At 31.4% G+C, this 17,321-nt stretch overlaps 2 protein-coding genes across 8 annotated transcripts in view; both read right to left on the bottom strand.

Annotated features, from left to right (window-relative positions):
• Rhp (GTP-Rho-binding protein rhophilin) overlaps positions 1–2,813 on the bottom strand; it is a 48,623-nt gene extending 45,810 nt beyond the window's left edge. The window contains exons 1-2 of one of the 2 annotated variants that reach the window (XM_035870167.2): positions 2,578–2,813; positions 728–835 (exon numbers count right to left, since the gene is read on the bottom strand). In XM_035870167.2, the coding sequence (XP_035726060.1) occupies positions 728–796 (69 nt within the window). In that variant the 5' untranslated portion in view covers positions 797–835; positions 2,578–2,813. Of the gene's footprint in view, positions 1–727; positions 1,231–2,577 lie in introns of those variants that run through there. The other variant, XM_085659404.1, reaches the window with a different exon arrangement.
• Positions 2,814–3,507: 694 nt separating this feature from the next.
• The window catches only part of dia (diaphanous related formin 1), a 31,260-nt gene continuing 17,446 nt past the window's right edge, over positions 3,508–17,321 (bottom strand). For 3 of the 6 annotated variants that reach the window (XM_035870162.2, XM_085659402.1, XM_035870163.2), the window contains 13 exons: positions 15,221–15,403; positions 14,524–14,822; positions 12,507–12,816; positions 11,980–12,326; positions 11,591–11,891; positions 11,135–11,473; positions 10,869–11,011; positions 10,434–10,701; positions 10,109–10,351; positions 9,730–9,984; positions 9,470–9,634; positions 9,100–9,343; positions 7,839–8,810 (listed from right to left, as the gene is read on the bottom strand). In XM_035870162.2, the coding sequence (XP_035726055.1) occupies positions 7,951–8,810; positions 9,100–9,343; positions 9,470–9,634; positions 9,730–9,984; positions 10,109–10,351; positions 10,434–10,701; positions 10,869–11,011; positions 11,135–11,473; positions 11,591–11,891; positions 11,980–12,326; positions 12,507–12,816; positions 14,524–14,822; positions 15,221–15,403 (3,957 nt within the window). In that variant the 3' untranslated portion in view covers positions 7,839–7,950. Of the gene's footprint in view, positions 6,687–7,011; positions 7,094–7,838; positions 8,811–9,099; positions 9,344–9,469; positions 9,635–9,729; positions 9,985–10,108; positions 10,352–10,433; positions 10,702–10,868; positions 11,012–11,134; positions 11,474–11,590; positions 11,892–11,979; positions 12,327–12,506; positions 12,817–14,523; positions 14,823–15,220; positions 15,404–16,475; positions 16,631–17,321 lie in introns of those variants that run through there. The other 3 variants (XM_035870165.2, XM_035870164.2, XM_035870161.2) reach the window with 3 other exon arrangements.

Below are 17,321 nucleotides of genomic sequence, written 5' to 3'. Positions count from 1 at the left end.
TATACAATTCAAATATATATATATATTATGTACATACATACATGCATATGTATATCGTTACTATATATATATATATATATATATGTGTGTGTATATTTCTTCGTCCTCTGAAAAATAATAATTAAATTCGAAAATTTCCAAATAATTAGAAATATAGAGTTTAGTATTATTAAATATACTAATGAGTTATACGGTTATACTATAATTACGAAATAATGTAAACAACGTTATTAAATATCATTGTAAATTAAAGTTCGTATTAATTTATCCCTCAATAAGTGATATTAACGAATAAATACGATTTAATTATATATAATCGTAATTCAAAAGTTATTTTTCCTTTTCCTTTTTTTTTTGTTCTTCTTCCTTCTGTTTTTCTTTTTTAAAGCTACAAAACAAGTTTCGTTTACAAAAATTAAAGAAAAAAAAAAAAAAAAAAGAAAAGAAGAAGAATTACCATATATTTCTAAACGCGATATCTCAAATAATCTCCCATAAAGATATCTCGGACGGACGATTTTTATTAAAAGTGAAAAAAAAAAGAAAAAAGAAAAAAAAAAGAAATAAAATTTCACTTTCTAAAGGGATTAAAACATAAGTAACGAGTAATATGATAAATTAAAAAAATCATCGTCGTGATTGTCATTTTCGTCCGTCGTCTTCGTCCGTCATCACCATTGTCGTTCGTAAAATCCCATAAATAAGAATTTAATATTAATAAACTTACCCTGACGAAACGTGGCTTGTAATCTTCTTCATCGTCCACGATGTCGCCTGACACGATGGGTACGTTCATGGTATCCTTCGCATTCTATCCTTCCTCACGAAAATCACACTAAAGGTAGCGACGGTAGACAAGTAAAAGCACATACACGAGGAGGAAGATCGAACGTAGGTGAAAAAAATTAAGTATAAGGAATATATAATAATGAAAAATCATATAAGAGTAAAAAAGAAGAAGGAGAAGAAGAAGACGAAGAAGACGAAAGAAGAACAAGACAAAAGAGAACGAAAGAAGAAAAAGAAGAAGAAGAAGAAGAAGAAGTGCAGACGAACGATACAAACGATATAAAAGAGGCAAAGGAGAGTCCGAGACTGGCAGGTAAGAAAACGTCTGCTGTGTCTTGTGCGCGCGCGCACGCGGTCAACTCGGAACGCTCTCCGGCATCGAACTACAAGTGGCACCGGAGCCGAGCACAACGTTCGCGGCTTTCCGACGAGCGACTACTACTATGAAGTATACGCGGTGAGTATACTTGCCGCTCAATTCCCGCCGATCTCAATCCGTTTTGAACCTTCCTATATCCATGATACCGAACAAAGGATACGCTTTTGATTAAAATTTTTTAACGAAAAAATTCGACTATATATATATATATGTACGTATGTACGTATGTATTTATGTATGTATGTATGTATGTATGTATGTGTGTGTATATACACTTGAATCTTTTTTTATACGACAGGGTGCGTAGCGTTAAAAAAAAAAAACAAAGATAAAAGAAAATGAAAAATATGTAAAAAAAAAAATGTCCGGTAAAAATCGATTTATACGACGAACTATAAAACTTTTGTTTAAACCAAATGTAAACTATACAGAGAGAGAGAGAGAGAGAGAGAGAGAGAGAGAGAGAGAGAGAGAGAGAGAGAGAGAAAGAGAGAGAAAGAGAGAACAATTCAAAATATGAAAAATGCATTCACTAGAAACTTTTTTTTCTTTTTCTTTTTATTTTCTTAATAAACACGATAGAGAATTTAATGTCTCGTTGAGAAGAAAATGAATTAAAAAGAAATAAAAAAAAAAGAAAAAGAAGAAAAAGAAAGGAGAAAAGAAAAATGTATATATATTTTCTTAAAAATTATGCACGATTTTTGTGACATTTTTAACGTATTAATTAATGTAATTTCGCGAACTTCTAAACATGCATATAAAACATGTGAATAAAACGTAATACAAGTGTGTGTGTGTGTATGTGTGTGTATCTGTAAATGTGAATCGCGTTCGAAGAAAAAAGAAAAAAAATACCGGATAAAAAGAGACTCGGTTGTATATCGGATAATATATTTACCTCTTTTTTCAAATCAAAAATTAATTTCTTCAAACCTTCCTTTTATTTCCTCATTTACGACATTTTTCTATTATTTTTATTTTTTACTTTTTATTTTTATTACTTAACCTCCTCTGAGAAACACTCACGCATACATGTAATCCTATCAATTTCTAATAAAATATTATTAATATCGACTAATTATATCTCTCTAGATTCAATACGATTATTGAAATCAAACGTAGTTTTTTCTTCCCCTATAAATATCTATATAATTCTTTTTGTCAAATAATACCAATATGAATTATTTTTTCCGAACAATCTTAACCTCAATTAAAATTTAACTTCAATAACGTAAAAAATTTTTCTTTCTTTTTTTTTTTTTTTTTTTTTTTTTTACATATACCTAATGAACAGAAATTCGTCGTATTTTCGTCTTTTCTTTCTTCTTCTTCTTCTTCTTCTTCTTCTTTCTCTCTTTTTTATTCTTTTATAAGAAATATTTGAACTCGATAAAATAAATTAATACGTTTACGTGCATGCCCGTGCGTCCCTGACGAAATTAACAAATAATAATACATCGAATGTTTTCTTTTCACAGAATTAAAACTCGCTTCTTCGACGTTTTTTGTTTTCTTGTTTTTTTTCTTTTTTATTCGATTACAACTTTGATTTTTTTCTTTTCGATTCTTTTAGAAGGAATCAATTGAAAAGTAGTTCACGAATTTGAATATTCTCGTTTGAACGAGTCGAAATTTACGTATTCGAATTTATTTACGTATATGTATAACGGCCGACCACCGGACAAGGAACTGACTGACGAGGACTACTTTACCCGAAAATTCGGCTGCTCCGATTAGCATGTATATTATTACGCGAAAACACCTGCTTAGACACGCTAGGCTTCCGATTGGTTCTACCGAAACGAAATCTCACGAGGTTTTACGAAGTTATACTTTGAAAAACGAAACACGTGAAACGAATCGAGACCAACCTAACGGCCATATTACATCAAACGAAAGCAACAAGAAAAAGATCAATACAGTTCTCAATACGATCGACGATTGGCTAACGATTTATCAAAGATAGTAATGTGACGAGATCGATCTCAAATTCGCTTTCATGTAAATTATAGCGCTTACGCTAGTGCTTTCTTTCTTTCTCTTTCTCTTTCTTTCTCTTTCTCTCTCTCTCTCTCTTTCTCTTTCTCGTGCGCGCTCACTTTTAAATAGCATAAGAATCTTCTCTTTGATGACGTCATCACGTACGTCATCAAGAACGAATCATCCCATTGGCTCGTGGTTCTTACCCGCGAACAGGAAAAACTTATTAAAATATACGCACTCGTACGAATTAGTCTTGCCTGAAAAAAAATTATTCGTATACATATTTTTTACGCTTATTTAAAAAAAAAAAAAAAAAAAAAATAAAAGCAACAAAGAATAAAGAAATCGAGATGAAACAATAGAAGACGATGATGTTAAATTTTGTTTTATTTCGTCGATCTTTTTTTCTATCGAGAGACGAAACGATTATTGTTCGGCGAACGATCGAAGACGAGTCATTCGCTGGAATGACTTATGTGACTAATTACTGACTTCGACTATAATTACATGAGCATTATAAAACCGAGATAATGATACTAGGAAACTTACATATAAAATAAAATTAATTACAATAACGGTATATATATATATATATATATATATATATATATATATATATATATAGCTCTTAACCGTCCTTCGTCTAATTTAAAATGCCATTTATATAGCAATTAGATCGCTTCGATTGCTAATATGCATTTTTTAAAAGTCCGCAATCGTTCCTTATTCGCACGCGATCGTTTTCGTACATACGGCAATTTCTTCATTCCATTGGTGGCAGTATTTAAACCAAACTGGATTTCTCGCGCTTTTCACTTTCCATCCTTATCGAGTAAACGTACAATTCTAACTTGCTCTTGCGAGAGTAGATATGTAGACACATACGTTTTCCCGGTTTTCTTTTAACATCGGTATTGCTTAAACCTCCTACTTTTATCTATATATAACATATATATATATATATATATATATGTATGCATATATATATATATACATATATATATGTGTGTGTGTGAATTATATGTATAATTATATATAAAATATTTACATATCGGGAATATCAAATGAATACAATCTGCGATATGATGGATGTCTTGAATGTCTTGTGTGTTTCAATAATAACACATTAATATTATTAAAATTCACATATTCACATTATAGATACAAATTTTTCTTTAAATTTTGATATTAAACTATAATATGAATGATTCATTATCATCATAGCGTACGACCTTTGAGATTCGAAAAATAAATTCAATTGTATATTATAGAGCAATTTTAATAGGCACGATTATAAAATTCATATTGTAAAATAAGCTGATATATTAGACATAGAAAGTGAAATAGAATTGTTTATTCTATGTCTTACAAAATGTGTATACGTGTAATAAAAAATTTGGCACCATATTACCGAAAAATCATACCTATTGTTCTCGTGAGTATACCGATCTAAAACAGAACGTTTTTTTATTTTTTTTTCTTTTTTTTTATGAAATATATCGTTCTGCCCGATCGCGTTAATTTCTCTACTTATCCACAAATTATATATATATATATTTATATTCTATTTAGCAGTTTATAAAATGAAAATTTTGTGCCTCCTTAAAGTTAGACGACGTAGAAACTATGTACAAATATATCACTTGATTGGAACTTGCACCAGTGTGTGATTCTCATTAAAAAAAAAAAAAAAGAAAGAAAGAAAAAAAGAAAAAAAAAAGAGAGAGACCACCTGAATATCAACTTTGCAAGACTATATCTGAACGTTTTCCTATAAATGCAATACTTTCAAATGAAGGTTACATTACTAAAAAGAATAATAGAAAACACCTGTTTCTCCTTTTTTCTAACGTAAGTAAACGCTCTCTTCGTATAGTATAAAAACAATTGCATATCACAAAAGACGTGCACAATTCGGTGCACGCGTTCCTTTTCCCTGTGTGTATTTGTCTTATTTAATAAAAATTAAGAACACATTTTTATCTTCCCATTATTACTTACGTTATAATGGAATAGAGACGAACATATATGTATATATATATACATATATATATATAGATATATATATATCACATACATATACCTATATATATATATGTATATATATATATATATAATATATACGTATGACATGTGTATATATATATATATATACATATGTATATGTACATATATATATGTACATCAGTTTCCTCGACAAGTACTTTACAGTAATCATTTAATTATCCAACGCTATCTAACATTATACAATAATAGTAACATTGCAATTACATCTATACAAAACTTATGTGCATATATACTATACACGTATAAAATATATTGGCAATATGCACTCACATGTTGCACAAGTATGTCGAGATGTATTTGAGCGCGTGCATATATGCATGCATGGTGCGTTGTGTGTGTGTATGTGTGTGTGTATGTGTGTGTATGTGTGTGTGTATGTGTGTGTGTATGTGTGTGTGTATGTGTGTGTGTATGTGTGTGCGTGTCTGTCTGTCTATATCTATATCTGTGTTTATGTATGTATATGTTTAAATATCACTAGGACGACATAACTAACGTTACATCAACGTTGAATTAACGTATCGTTTGAATTTTAATAATCATCTTCATAATGGCTGACAATGACAAAGAAATGCTACTTGATCTTTGGTTATTAATCAAACGCGATTACGATTGATTAATTTTGATTACCACGACATTTGAATGATATTCTTACGGATTATCGAGCACCAAATTATCAATCGTCCTTTAAATCAGAGCCGTTTTCAGTGTCCTCGTACAAGCGCATTGTAAAATGGAAAAAAAAAAAAACAGAGATAAAAGAAGAAGACCAAAAAAAAGTATAGAATAACTAAAGATACCATAGATATGTATGACTGACTCGATTTGCAATGAAATTTCATTTTTGAGCGAGAATCGATAAGTTTTAAAAGCGTAATTAAGAAAAATTATTATGCACCAAGATCATCGATTCCTATTTGTTAAATATATTCAAACTTTTTTTTTGTTGTTTTTTTTTGTTTTTTTTTTGTTTTTTTTTTGTTTTTTTTTTTTTTGTTTTTTCTTTTTTTAAATTACATTTTAGGTTTTCTAATATTGATATTACCAGTATTATATCATATATCTCCTAAAAATAATAACGAAATGTTTTTTCGGCATGATCATAATCGTTCCTTTTTGCTTTATGCTTTTTAGAATAATATCGATGCATAGCTCCGTTTTTATATTTAAAATTATTTCATAAGAATTTAATGATAAAACGTTGTACCCAGAAGATAACATCGAAGTACGTAAAGGGAAGACTATATCGAACTTATTAACAACCGACGGTTCTATTATTAACGAATAATAATAATAATAATAATCGGACGCGATATTTCTTGCGTTTTTGCTGGATGAAACACCATGTGTTCTATCTAGTTGTCTCTGGCATTCCAAACATAACCGAAGTGTAAAACCATCACAGCATCAAGTTTAGGACGGAAATCTGACATTCTGGTATATTACTGCTGAACTTAAAAGGTTTCTGCAAGAATGATTCGTGTTAGCCATTTGTAAATTACATCTAATAATATTGGAAGTATTAAATATAGATATTATTAGATATAACAACTATATATATAGTACTTTGGTACTTTAATTCTATTTAGTATTTTTTTTTTTCCTTTTTTCTAGTACTTTTAAAAATTTAATTCAGTACTTTTTTTGTTCTATTATATTTTTTTTGTATCTTTTTTCCTTTTCTTTTTTTTTTTTTTTTATAATTTACATAAAAGATAATTGGTTGTGTTAATCGCTTTGTGCCATTGGTGTTTACTGTTTGAATTATTGGTAAACAAATGTAAACTTACGTTTATGGCTCTCTTCCAAGCAAACCAGATCCAACCAGTCCTGTACGCGATCGACTCCTATTAAGTTGTGCTCTCCTTTCTGCTGTAAAATTAAAATCAAATTCGTGACTTGAATTAATCTCGTCGAAAGACAGCCCCATGCTTTTACTTAATATGTTTACGATAATTTGATACGCGTAAAAAAAAAAAAAAAAAAAAATAAAAAGCTAGGTCATTACTTCGAAGCAATGTAAATAAAAGGAAAAGAAAACAGAAGAAAGAAAAAAACAAAAAGAATTTTTCTATATTATCAATCGAGCATGAAATATTTATTTAAAGATCGTTTGACAATGGTGCGATTTATAAGAGAGGAAAAAGGAGAGAGAAAGAGAGAGAGAGAGAGAGAGAAAGAGAGAGAGAGAAAGAAAGAGAGTGATAATGATTAATAAATAATGATTAACGGCGAGGGTATTTATGAAACAATGAAATGACTTGCATGTATTTAATTAACAAATATACAAACGCTCATACAATTATTGATCGACATTGATGTGTGCGTTCAAGTACGAGTCCGAGAATACGTTTCACATTAATTTCGTGATCGTTCTAAATCGTTCTTATTGCATGTTCCTCGACATTATAAAAAAATCTTTTTATTTGCAACGGTCCTTTCATTTTAATGAACCTTTTAACATATAAACAAGTCTGTGTACGCAAGCATATTCAATTTGTTAATAAATTATATTACATTATAAAAATAATAATTCTCCTTCGATCAGTCTTATCATCTCGGGAAATAAATAATAATAATAATAAGAATAATAATAATAATAATAAAAGTAAAAGATAAAAAAAGATTTGGGGAGGGAGAAATGAAAAAAAAAGAAAAAAAAAAAATAATAATAATAAATAGAAACGAAAAAGAAATTATAGTAAATTTTTCATCGTAATTGCAATTTCTCATGTTCTTGGATTCCAACATGTCCAAACTTTTGTTCGTTTAATATTTGGAGTTTTCATAATATACATCTTTTCCTCTACGGTGGTATAATTTTGATCAATTTCGGTAGAAAATGTTTCTAAAATATTTTCAACCTCGTGAGATTTAAAATTGCAGTTTTTCTTTATCTCTATCGTTGAAGAAACATTTGCGTCATTATTTTCTATATTTTTATTCAAACTATTAGCATTATGCGATAACAAAGGAAAATTGTTGTAATTAGCATTTGGTGATTTTGATTTCTTGACAACATCAATTATAGGAAGATGATGCGAACAAGTTGAGTTTAGGCGCATCGGAAGTCTTATTGATATACTTTGATTTTCATCGTTAGAGTCGGAAATATTTTCAAAATTTTTCGTACGCGTTAACATCACCGAAGGAGAGACTGCTATTTTATTCTTACTTGGTAAAGAATTGACAGATAACGATGATTCTCTTATATTGCAATGAGAGAGATCTAATTTTGGAGAAACATTCGTTGGAAAAACCGTTTTGATCTTAACATTTGACTGACTACGCAATAATGATTTATTCGATATATGACCATAAGATTTACTTCGTCTTACGCTCCTACGATTTTTATTAATGATTTTACGATTGTCGATAGCACGATGAACGACTAAATTTCTTTTATATCTTTTAGTAATAATCACGCGTTTTGGTTTAACCGGCGTAAGTATGCGTGCGTAGCCAATAAGAAATTGCTTCTTAAAAAAATTAATCCCAACGTTCGTTTCAGGCGTACAAACAGAATTAACGAATGACTGTTTATGACTTTGACTCTCTTCTGTGATAAAATTAGATGACGTATGTGTACCTGTAATTAAAGACTCATTTGACAATTTTGTTGTTCTTTCATAATTTTAATATAGATACAATTAAAACGATCCCTGAAATCTTGTGTAACATCGTTTTAAAAACAATATCAAAATGAATATTATTTTCTAGTACTTTGTGTGCCTTAAAAAATAATAATTATTACGATCACCTATATCCTATATTATTATAAGACTCGATCGATTTACCATGAAGGGCTCTCGTACGATTAATGAAATCAGTATCATTTGGATATTTCGATGTCTCGCGTTTAGACTTAAGAAGCTTACCACCAGCAATGCGTGTTTGCCTCTTGCGCCGTTGATCCGGCCGACTAAAAGCAGAACCAGTTCGAAGTGCTTCCATCAAACTATCCATAACACCTTCTTGAGTATCATGTGCGTTCATATCGACAAGCGCTTTCTTTCGCGCCGCTCGTGCCGCTTTCTCAGCTTCCGCCTTCTCTCTCGCTTCTCTCGCTCTTCTTTGCTTCTCTTCCGCTTCCCTTAACTTTAACATCTCCTTTTGTGCTTGCTAAAAGAAAAAAGGAAAAAGAAAAAAAAAAAAAAAAAAAAACATGTCACAAATTTTTTCTAATAGGTCGATACAAATGTCATGCTTCTTTTTATTTTTATTTCTTTTTTTTTATTTTTTAATTACCACGAAATCATCTTTGAACGTCCTTATGTCGCTGAACAATTCTTCGATTGTATACTTCTGTTTGTCGAAACAGAAGAATACAGAGATTTCGGTGTAAAGACCGTCCATATTTTTAAACATGTTCTTCAATACCTCGCAAGATTCTCGGGCTTTCTTAGCAAATGGCTGTTTTGATTATATTTAGTTAAGGACAATTAAACACGCATAAACGTAGATTATTAAAATTAAAAAATTGTTATATATTCGTTCCGAAAGGATACAGTCATGACCTCCGAAAATAGATCTTCCTCGCATTGTGGAATTCTAGCATTAGAAAGGTCTTGTTCAAGATTTCGTATGTTAGAATCCATTTGACGAAGTATTCTCTGTACGTTATCTAAAGAGACACGGCTCGCCCTATCAACGTGTGCCAGTTCTTCGGTAAAACTCAAACATTCTGGGAATTTTCTCTCTATCGTAGATACTAAGTAATGCATAAGAGTTTCTTTGTTGTCCGCAGCCTTTATACTTGTCAACTAAAACGTATAAAACGTATGTAAAAAAATGAGAACAAAAAAAAAAAGAAAAAAAAAGAAAATAAGAAAACTACATTCGATAAAATACAAAATTTATTTCTATGTGAATCGATTCAAAACAAACCTTGGTTAGAAAACTAAGCTGATAGCCAAAATCTTGACCAGAAGCTCCACCCCCGGAATTCATGTAATTTCCAAACAATAAAATCAATTCGAGTATCTTAGCAAACTTTTTACTTCCTCTAACTTCCTCGCAAGCTGCCGTTCCTGCCACTATGTCTGGTTTAATGTCCTGTACCAATTCCTCGTATCTCAGCATAAAGCTCAATGACTTTAACCTTGGCAATAACCTTTTGATCGTCGATATCTGAAAAAGAGAAATTAACGTAAATTTAAATAAGAAATATATTATAAATGTAAAATCCTATCGTTTAATTATTAACAATTACCGTAACGCAAAATTGTTCGGCCTCCGTCAAATCATCATAATTGTCTTTGTAAAGTTGAAATTTCGCTAATTGATCTGGCGATGGTAAATATTGAATTAAACCTTGCAATATGTTATCCGAGATAACTGGTCCATCGCATCTAAAAAGACATCCTTTGACATCTTCGTACGACATATGTTTTAATGTACCACCAAGAAGTATCGATATATTTTGTGCAGCTTTACTATCTAAAACCTTGAGATCTTTCACTTTTTTTATGGTTGCCGATCTAAAAACAAAATACGATATTTTAGATCGTCCCAATATATGTACTTTATCAGTTTATTAAATATTCCTCGTCATTATTATTATTATTATTATTATTATTATTATTATTATTATTATTATTATTATTATTATTATTATTATTATCATTATTATTATTATTATACGTACTTATCTACGACGTCATCGATTTTCTTGCCACTTGGTTTCGACGCGAACTTTTGTGCTAAACCATCGAGTATCTCCGGACCGGCTAATCTCTCCTCTTGCACTTTTGTCCAAAATACTTCTTCCGTCAACTGATGCGGTGATATCTAAAAGATATAAGATAAAACGCTGGTATTCGATTGATATCAAGTTAGTATCGAAGCAAGAAAAAAAAAAAACAGATAAGAAAATTAAGAAAAGAAATGAAAAAAAAAACCAAGGAAACTAACTGCTTTCCAGTTAGGCCTCTTCAATCTTCCTTCGACCTCCCACTTTCTCTTAGGTTTCAATCCATTAGGTAACGACGGCATCATGGATGTAATTCCAGCCATCATAGGAGGAGGTGGAGGACCTCCCATTCCTGGCATAGGTGGAGGTATTGGACCTCCCATACCAGGTGGTCCCTTTGTTCCAGGCATTGGAGGTGGTGGTGGTGGTAATACACCCATTACAGCTGGCATAGGTGGTGGCGGTGGTCCAATCGAGTTTGGAAGTGGTGGAGGTGGTGGCGGTGGTGGTGTTACATTTGAACCAGGTATCGGAGGTGGTATTATCGGACAATTCGTTTTCTACATATGAATCGAAATTAGATATTTATCGGTCACAATTTTTTTTTATCAAAAATAAATAAATTAAGAAAAAAAAAAGAAAAAAGAAAAAAACGTTAACTTTTCGCAACAACTTACCGTACTAGCTCCTCCTCCCCCTCCACTTTTTCCAGTCCCTTGCTCGAGTTCCTTAATTTTGTTTTCAGCGTGTTGAAGCTTCGCCTCAGCCTCCTGTTTACTAGCTATAGCTTCTTCCAACTTTTGAGACACTTCCATTAAACGTCGCTCCTCTTCGGCTCGAGATTTCTCGACCAAAGTATCAATCAATGGTTGTACGTCTATTTGAAAGCGTTTCGTCGCACTGAAGTCTGGATCACAGCCTGAACGATGTAACACGATTTGCGATACGCACTCTTCTATTAATTTATAATAAGCTGGTCTGAAAGTTGTCAATATTGTTTTACAAATAAATGGAACGACGTTAGTATGACGAATAAAATCTTCAAATTTTTTATCTCGATCCATACCTCACCAAAGCATCGTCCCTGATAAGTAGTAGATGCTGTAATATCGATAAGAAATACGGCTCGGCGGAAGTCTCCATAACCATATTTTTCACTACTTCGAAGCAATCATTGACATCATCTAATTCCAATCGAACGTGATCGAATCTCTGTACAAATAACTCGTAATCGTCTTCCTTATATTCGTTGAAGATCCTTAAATGATGAGACAAATCGTCGGACTTATCCTTTTCTAAAGCTTCTAATATATCCGCTAATCCTACTCGCATTATTTCGTTCCTTAAATGTAATCGAAAGTCTAGATCCTCGGCAGAATTAATAATCGAATTTATAAGTTGAAGGCACACTACCTGTAAAAAGAAAAAAGAAAAAAAGAAAAAAAAAAGAAACATTAACACTGTTTTATTAGATATTCTAAGAAAGAGAAAAAAATAAATCAAAAAAAAACAAAAAAACCAAAAACAAAATAAAACAAAATAAAAAGAAAAAATAAAAATAAAAAATTGTATTTCATACTACGGACAACTTACTCTTAAATTTTCATTCTTCCTATTCATCAATCCCTGTACAATGGGTAAAAATCTTTCTCTGCCCTTGAACTCGCCGTTCATAGTGATCGCATCTAAAACCATTTTATGACTATCGCTCGAAATCAGACAGACTGCACCTAATAACTTTACAGCTTCCGACATCACCGATGGTTTAGTAGGTTCCAACGATCTTGCCACTATCGTCAAAGCTTCGTGATGAGCTAACATCTCCTTTATTCCAACGGTATTATTCATTATTGCTTTTAAACATCGTATACATTCGTACTGTATCCGTTCGTATCGATTATCGCTAAAAGAAAAAATTATATTGAAAGATCAGTAGAAGAAAAATCGATGAAAAACTTTATTATTATTATTCATCTATACTTTGCAAGCAACAATTTCTCAATCCATTTCTCATGCAATAATGAATAAATGCTAAGGTGATCTATGATAACGATAATAACAATAATAATAATAATAATAATAAAGAAAGAGAAGAAATAAAGAAAAATTGAAAAGCCATAATTAATTAAAATCATTAGAATCTGGAAAAAAAAGATAAATAAAAATTTATCGTAACATCGTATATTACGGATCAACTATTTTCCTATATTATTTCTGTTCACAGGATATCTATAAATAATGTAAGCGAATAGGAAAGTAAAAAGAAACAATATATAAAATCTAGAGATACTATGCTCGTAAAGAAAGAAAAAAAATTTAAGTTTCAAGCAAATAGTAACATTTTTTTTTATAGTTACGTGAATTACCTATCATAATATATGAAGGCACTGGAATAGAAGAAATAGTGAAATATTAGAATTTGTTAGATCGAAAAAGTCGAAGGATTAAATTCAGAGAGAAAGAGAGAGAGAGAGAGAGAGAGAGAGAGAGAGAGAGAGAGAGAGAGAGAGAGAGAGAGAGAGAGAGAGAGAGAGAGAGAGAGAGAGAGAGAGAGAGAGAGAGAGAGAGAGAGAGAGAGAGAGAGAGAGAGAGAGAGAGAGAGAGAGAGAGAGAGAGAGAGAGAGAGAGAGAGAGAGAGAGAGAGAGAGAGAGAGAGAGAGAGAGAGAGAGAGAGAGAGAGAGAGAGAGAGAGAGAGAGAGAGAGAGAGAGAGAGAGAGAGAGAGAGAGAGAGAGAGAGAGAGAGAGAGAGAGAGAGAGAGAGAGAGAGAGAGAGAGAGAGAGAGAGAGAGAGAGAGAGAGAGAGAGAGAGAGAGAGAGAGAGAGAGAGAGAGAGAGAGAGAGAGAGAGAGAGAGAGAGAGAGAGAGAGAGAGAGAGAGAGAGAGAGAGAGAGAGAGAGAGAGAGAGAGAGAGAGAGAGAGAGAGAGAGAGAGAGAGAGAGAGAGAGAGAGAGAGAGAGAGAGAGAGAGAGAGAGAGAGAGAGAGAGAGAGAGAGAGAGAGAGAGAGAGAGAGAGAGAGAGAGAGAGAGAGAGAGAGAGAGAGAGAGAGAGAGAGAGAGAGAGAGAGAGAGAGAGAGAGAGAGAGAGAGAGAGAGAGAGAGAGAGAGAGAGAGAGAGAGAGAGAGAGAGAGAGAGAGAGAGAGAGAGAGAGAGAGAGAGAGAGAGAGAGAGAGAGAGAGAGAGAGAGAGAGAGAGAGAGAGAGAGAGAGAGAGAGAGAGAGAGAGAGAGAGAGAGAGAGAGAGAGAGAGAGAGAGAGAGAGAGAGAGAGAGAGAGAGAGAGAGAGAGAGAGAGAGAGAGAGAGAGAGAGAGAGAGAGAGAGAGAGAGAGAGAGAGAGAGAGAGAGAGAGAGAGAGAGAGAGAGAGAGAGAGAGAGAGAGAGAGAGAGAGAGAGAGAGAGAGAGAGAGAGAGAGAGAGAGAGAGAGAGAGAGAGAGAGAGAGAGAGAGAGAGAGAGAGAGAGAGAGAGAGAGAGAGAGAGAGAGAGAGAGAGAGAGAGAGAGAGAGAGAGAGAGAGAGAGAGAGAGAGAGAGAGAGAGAGAGAGAGACAATAAATGTAAACGAGAGAGATTAAAGATTCGCATTATCCTATGTAACATAATCGACTACTCACTTTCTGTAACATTCGTTGAGTGTTGCTAAAACCTGCTTCAATCCCTTAGTACCAAATTCTTGAACCCAACTTAAAGGATTATTAGTCAGTGCAATTCTAAGTGATTCTATGCAATTGTGAATCTTATTTACACTTAGATCCGGCTGAGCTAGATATTGAATGTAATCAGCTGGTTTGTCGAATTTTGATCTATTCTCTTGCATGCTACCCTTGTAATGTAACACCAACATCTCTCTCTTCTTCGATTCGGATTGCTGACGAAGCGGAGCCTTTTTCTCCTCCGTTAAATTCATGTTAGCCTAAAAAAAAAAAAAAATTAATATTATAATATCCAACGAAACATTAATAAAGTAGTTTCTAAAAAAAACAAATGACGGATTTTATATATGAAAGAAATTTTGATTAAAATCTAACATTTTTCATATTTCGATGTTTAATTATTTCGATGTTGAATTATTTCTCAATCTTTTCATTCGATAATTAATAATTTCTTTTTTCTTTCTCTTTTTTTTTCTTTTTTTTTTTTTTTTTTTTTACACATTACTTGTAATATTAAAATTTATTATTATTATAAATCAAATATATTAATTTTACGATTGATTTATAAACCAAGAAATTTTTTTTACGATCTATTTGTATATTAATTGTCATTTGTATTAATATGAATTTTTATTTGTATCACTTTTTTCAAACTCACCAACATTTCTTCGAAACGATCGTTAACAGCTTCCTCGTCCATTTTCTCAATGATACAACGCTGCTGTTCGATCTCATTGAAATCATCGCCAGAATGTGGCCGAGGCATTGTGTTGTTATCCGTACCACTCCTGACTCCACCTCCACGACCAGATTTTTTGGGCCTGGTAAACCATGACTCGAGCTACGACATAGATATGAATAAAGCGTGATGAAAATTTTCTTCTTCTTTTCCTTTTCTATCTTTTTTTTCTTTTTTTCTTCTTTTCTTCCTTGTATATCTTGCTTTAAACTAAAAATTTTTAGACTTAGTAGAAATTTTTAACTTGTAATATTTATCAAAATTAAAGAATATTGCTTGCCGAACAATTAACCTTCGAAACTATCGTGTACACCGATGACATCGAAAGATTATTGTCGCTACTTAAATCATTTATTTGTAAACTGTTTGACATTTTACGTCTAAGCGATTACGTTATCTTCGACATTTTAGGTATGTATAGTAACGATTTTCCGAACGTTTACAAAATATTGTCGTAATAAATATAAAAATGTCGTACTCTCGAAGTATAAAAAATTAATATAAAATATTAAATGTAAAATCGTGTGACGCATGCAGTCATTTCTTAACATAAAAATTATCTAGAAATGAGTCATCATAATAATCTAGCGTACACATTACTATGTACAAAATATTTTCATAAATGACGTTGTTAAATTAAAGGGCATAATCTTTTAAAGTTAAGAATTAATTAAAAATAATATATAAATGTATCTTTAAATGATTGTAAAAGTTATAAGATATTAAGCAAGATATTAAGCAAGATATTACGCATAATATACGCGCGAAAATTATTAAGATTTTATAAGAACGATTTTTTAAAGTGTTCTTAATATTTTCTAATATTACGATAATATTAAAATTTGAAATAATTATATATTCGATATATACAAATGTTTGCCTTTGTTAACATTTTTTTTAGCAACACTGAATATATATCTAAAAAAAAAAAAATATGTATCTATCAATTTTAAACTTACATATGAATATTAATATTGTTATTTTATATATACATACTGATACTCTCTATCGCTATATTACTATTATTAATATCATGTTTATTACATATATATATATATTACATATATATTATATTACATATATACATATATTTATATATAAATTTTCTATTGGTGAAAGTCGTTTTAAAAGTAACTTATCGTCTTTATTTCATCAAAGAATTGATCGAACTCACCCTGAAAATGTTTCTAATACACGTAATAGAGATGCAATACATCGAGACTTTGGAAGAGGATCGATAGAAACGAAAAGAGATATCAATGCCTGTCTAAGTACTATAAGACTTATATTGTCGGCAATAGGCCGGTCGGTCTCATACTAAGCTCGAAGCGAAAAAAGCTAGCTAGCTAAAAACGCTACGTGCCGTAAGATAATAATTTCATACGTTCGTTTCTTATTCGTTTTCGTCGCGCGTTCGATGGAACAAACTCGATAAGGAAAACAATGCCGTTCGAAGTTTCATCGTTCGATAGTTTCTTCGACGATAATCAAACGGGACATTTTTGCTTAGATTTTTTTTTTCTTTTCTTTTTTTCTTTTTTCTTTTTTTTTTTTTTTCTTTTTTCTTTTTTAATTTCATTACAATATATAAATCGATATTAAAAAGAAAATAATAATTATTGGAAATAATAATAAATATGATAATGTAAAAAATATTTAGTTATTATTTATATATAATCAAATGATGATAATGACGATGATAATCATAATAATAATAATAATAATTATTATATCGGATTACGATGATTTAAGATATTACGATAAATTAAAAATCCTTGTTTACCCATCAACTTATCTGCTTGTTCACTTAACATATATCGTTTCAAAAATAATTTTTTTCCTCCATTGTTATTCGTTAAAAAGCGTAAAATAAAACGTCAACCGCAAACGATGGAACAGCGAGAATAGATTATAGGAGGTGCCCGTCAATGGGGACTTTCGCGAGAGTATCGCGGGATAAAGGGAGCATGACACATCGGTGAATTCATTGGTGTCCGACGTTACTACATGTAGAATCGGC

The sequence above is a fragment of the Vespa mandarinia genome, chromosome 9 (genome assembly GCF_050613455.1).
Source record: "Vespa mandarinia isolate Hongniang chromosome 9, ASM5061345v1, whole genome shotgun sequence".
Lineage (NCBI taxonomy): Eukaryota > Metazoa > Arthropoda > Insecta > Hymenoptera > Vespidae > Vespa > Vespa mandarinia.
This window is presented reverse-complemented; position numbering and strand designations above follow the sequence as displayed.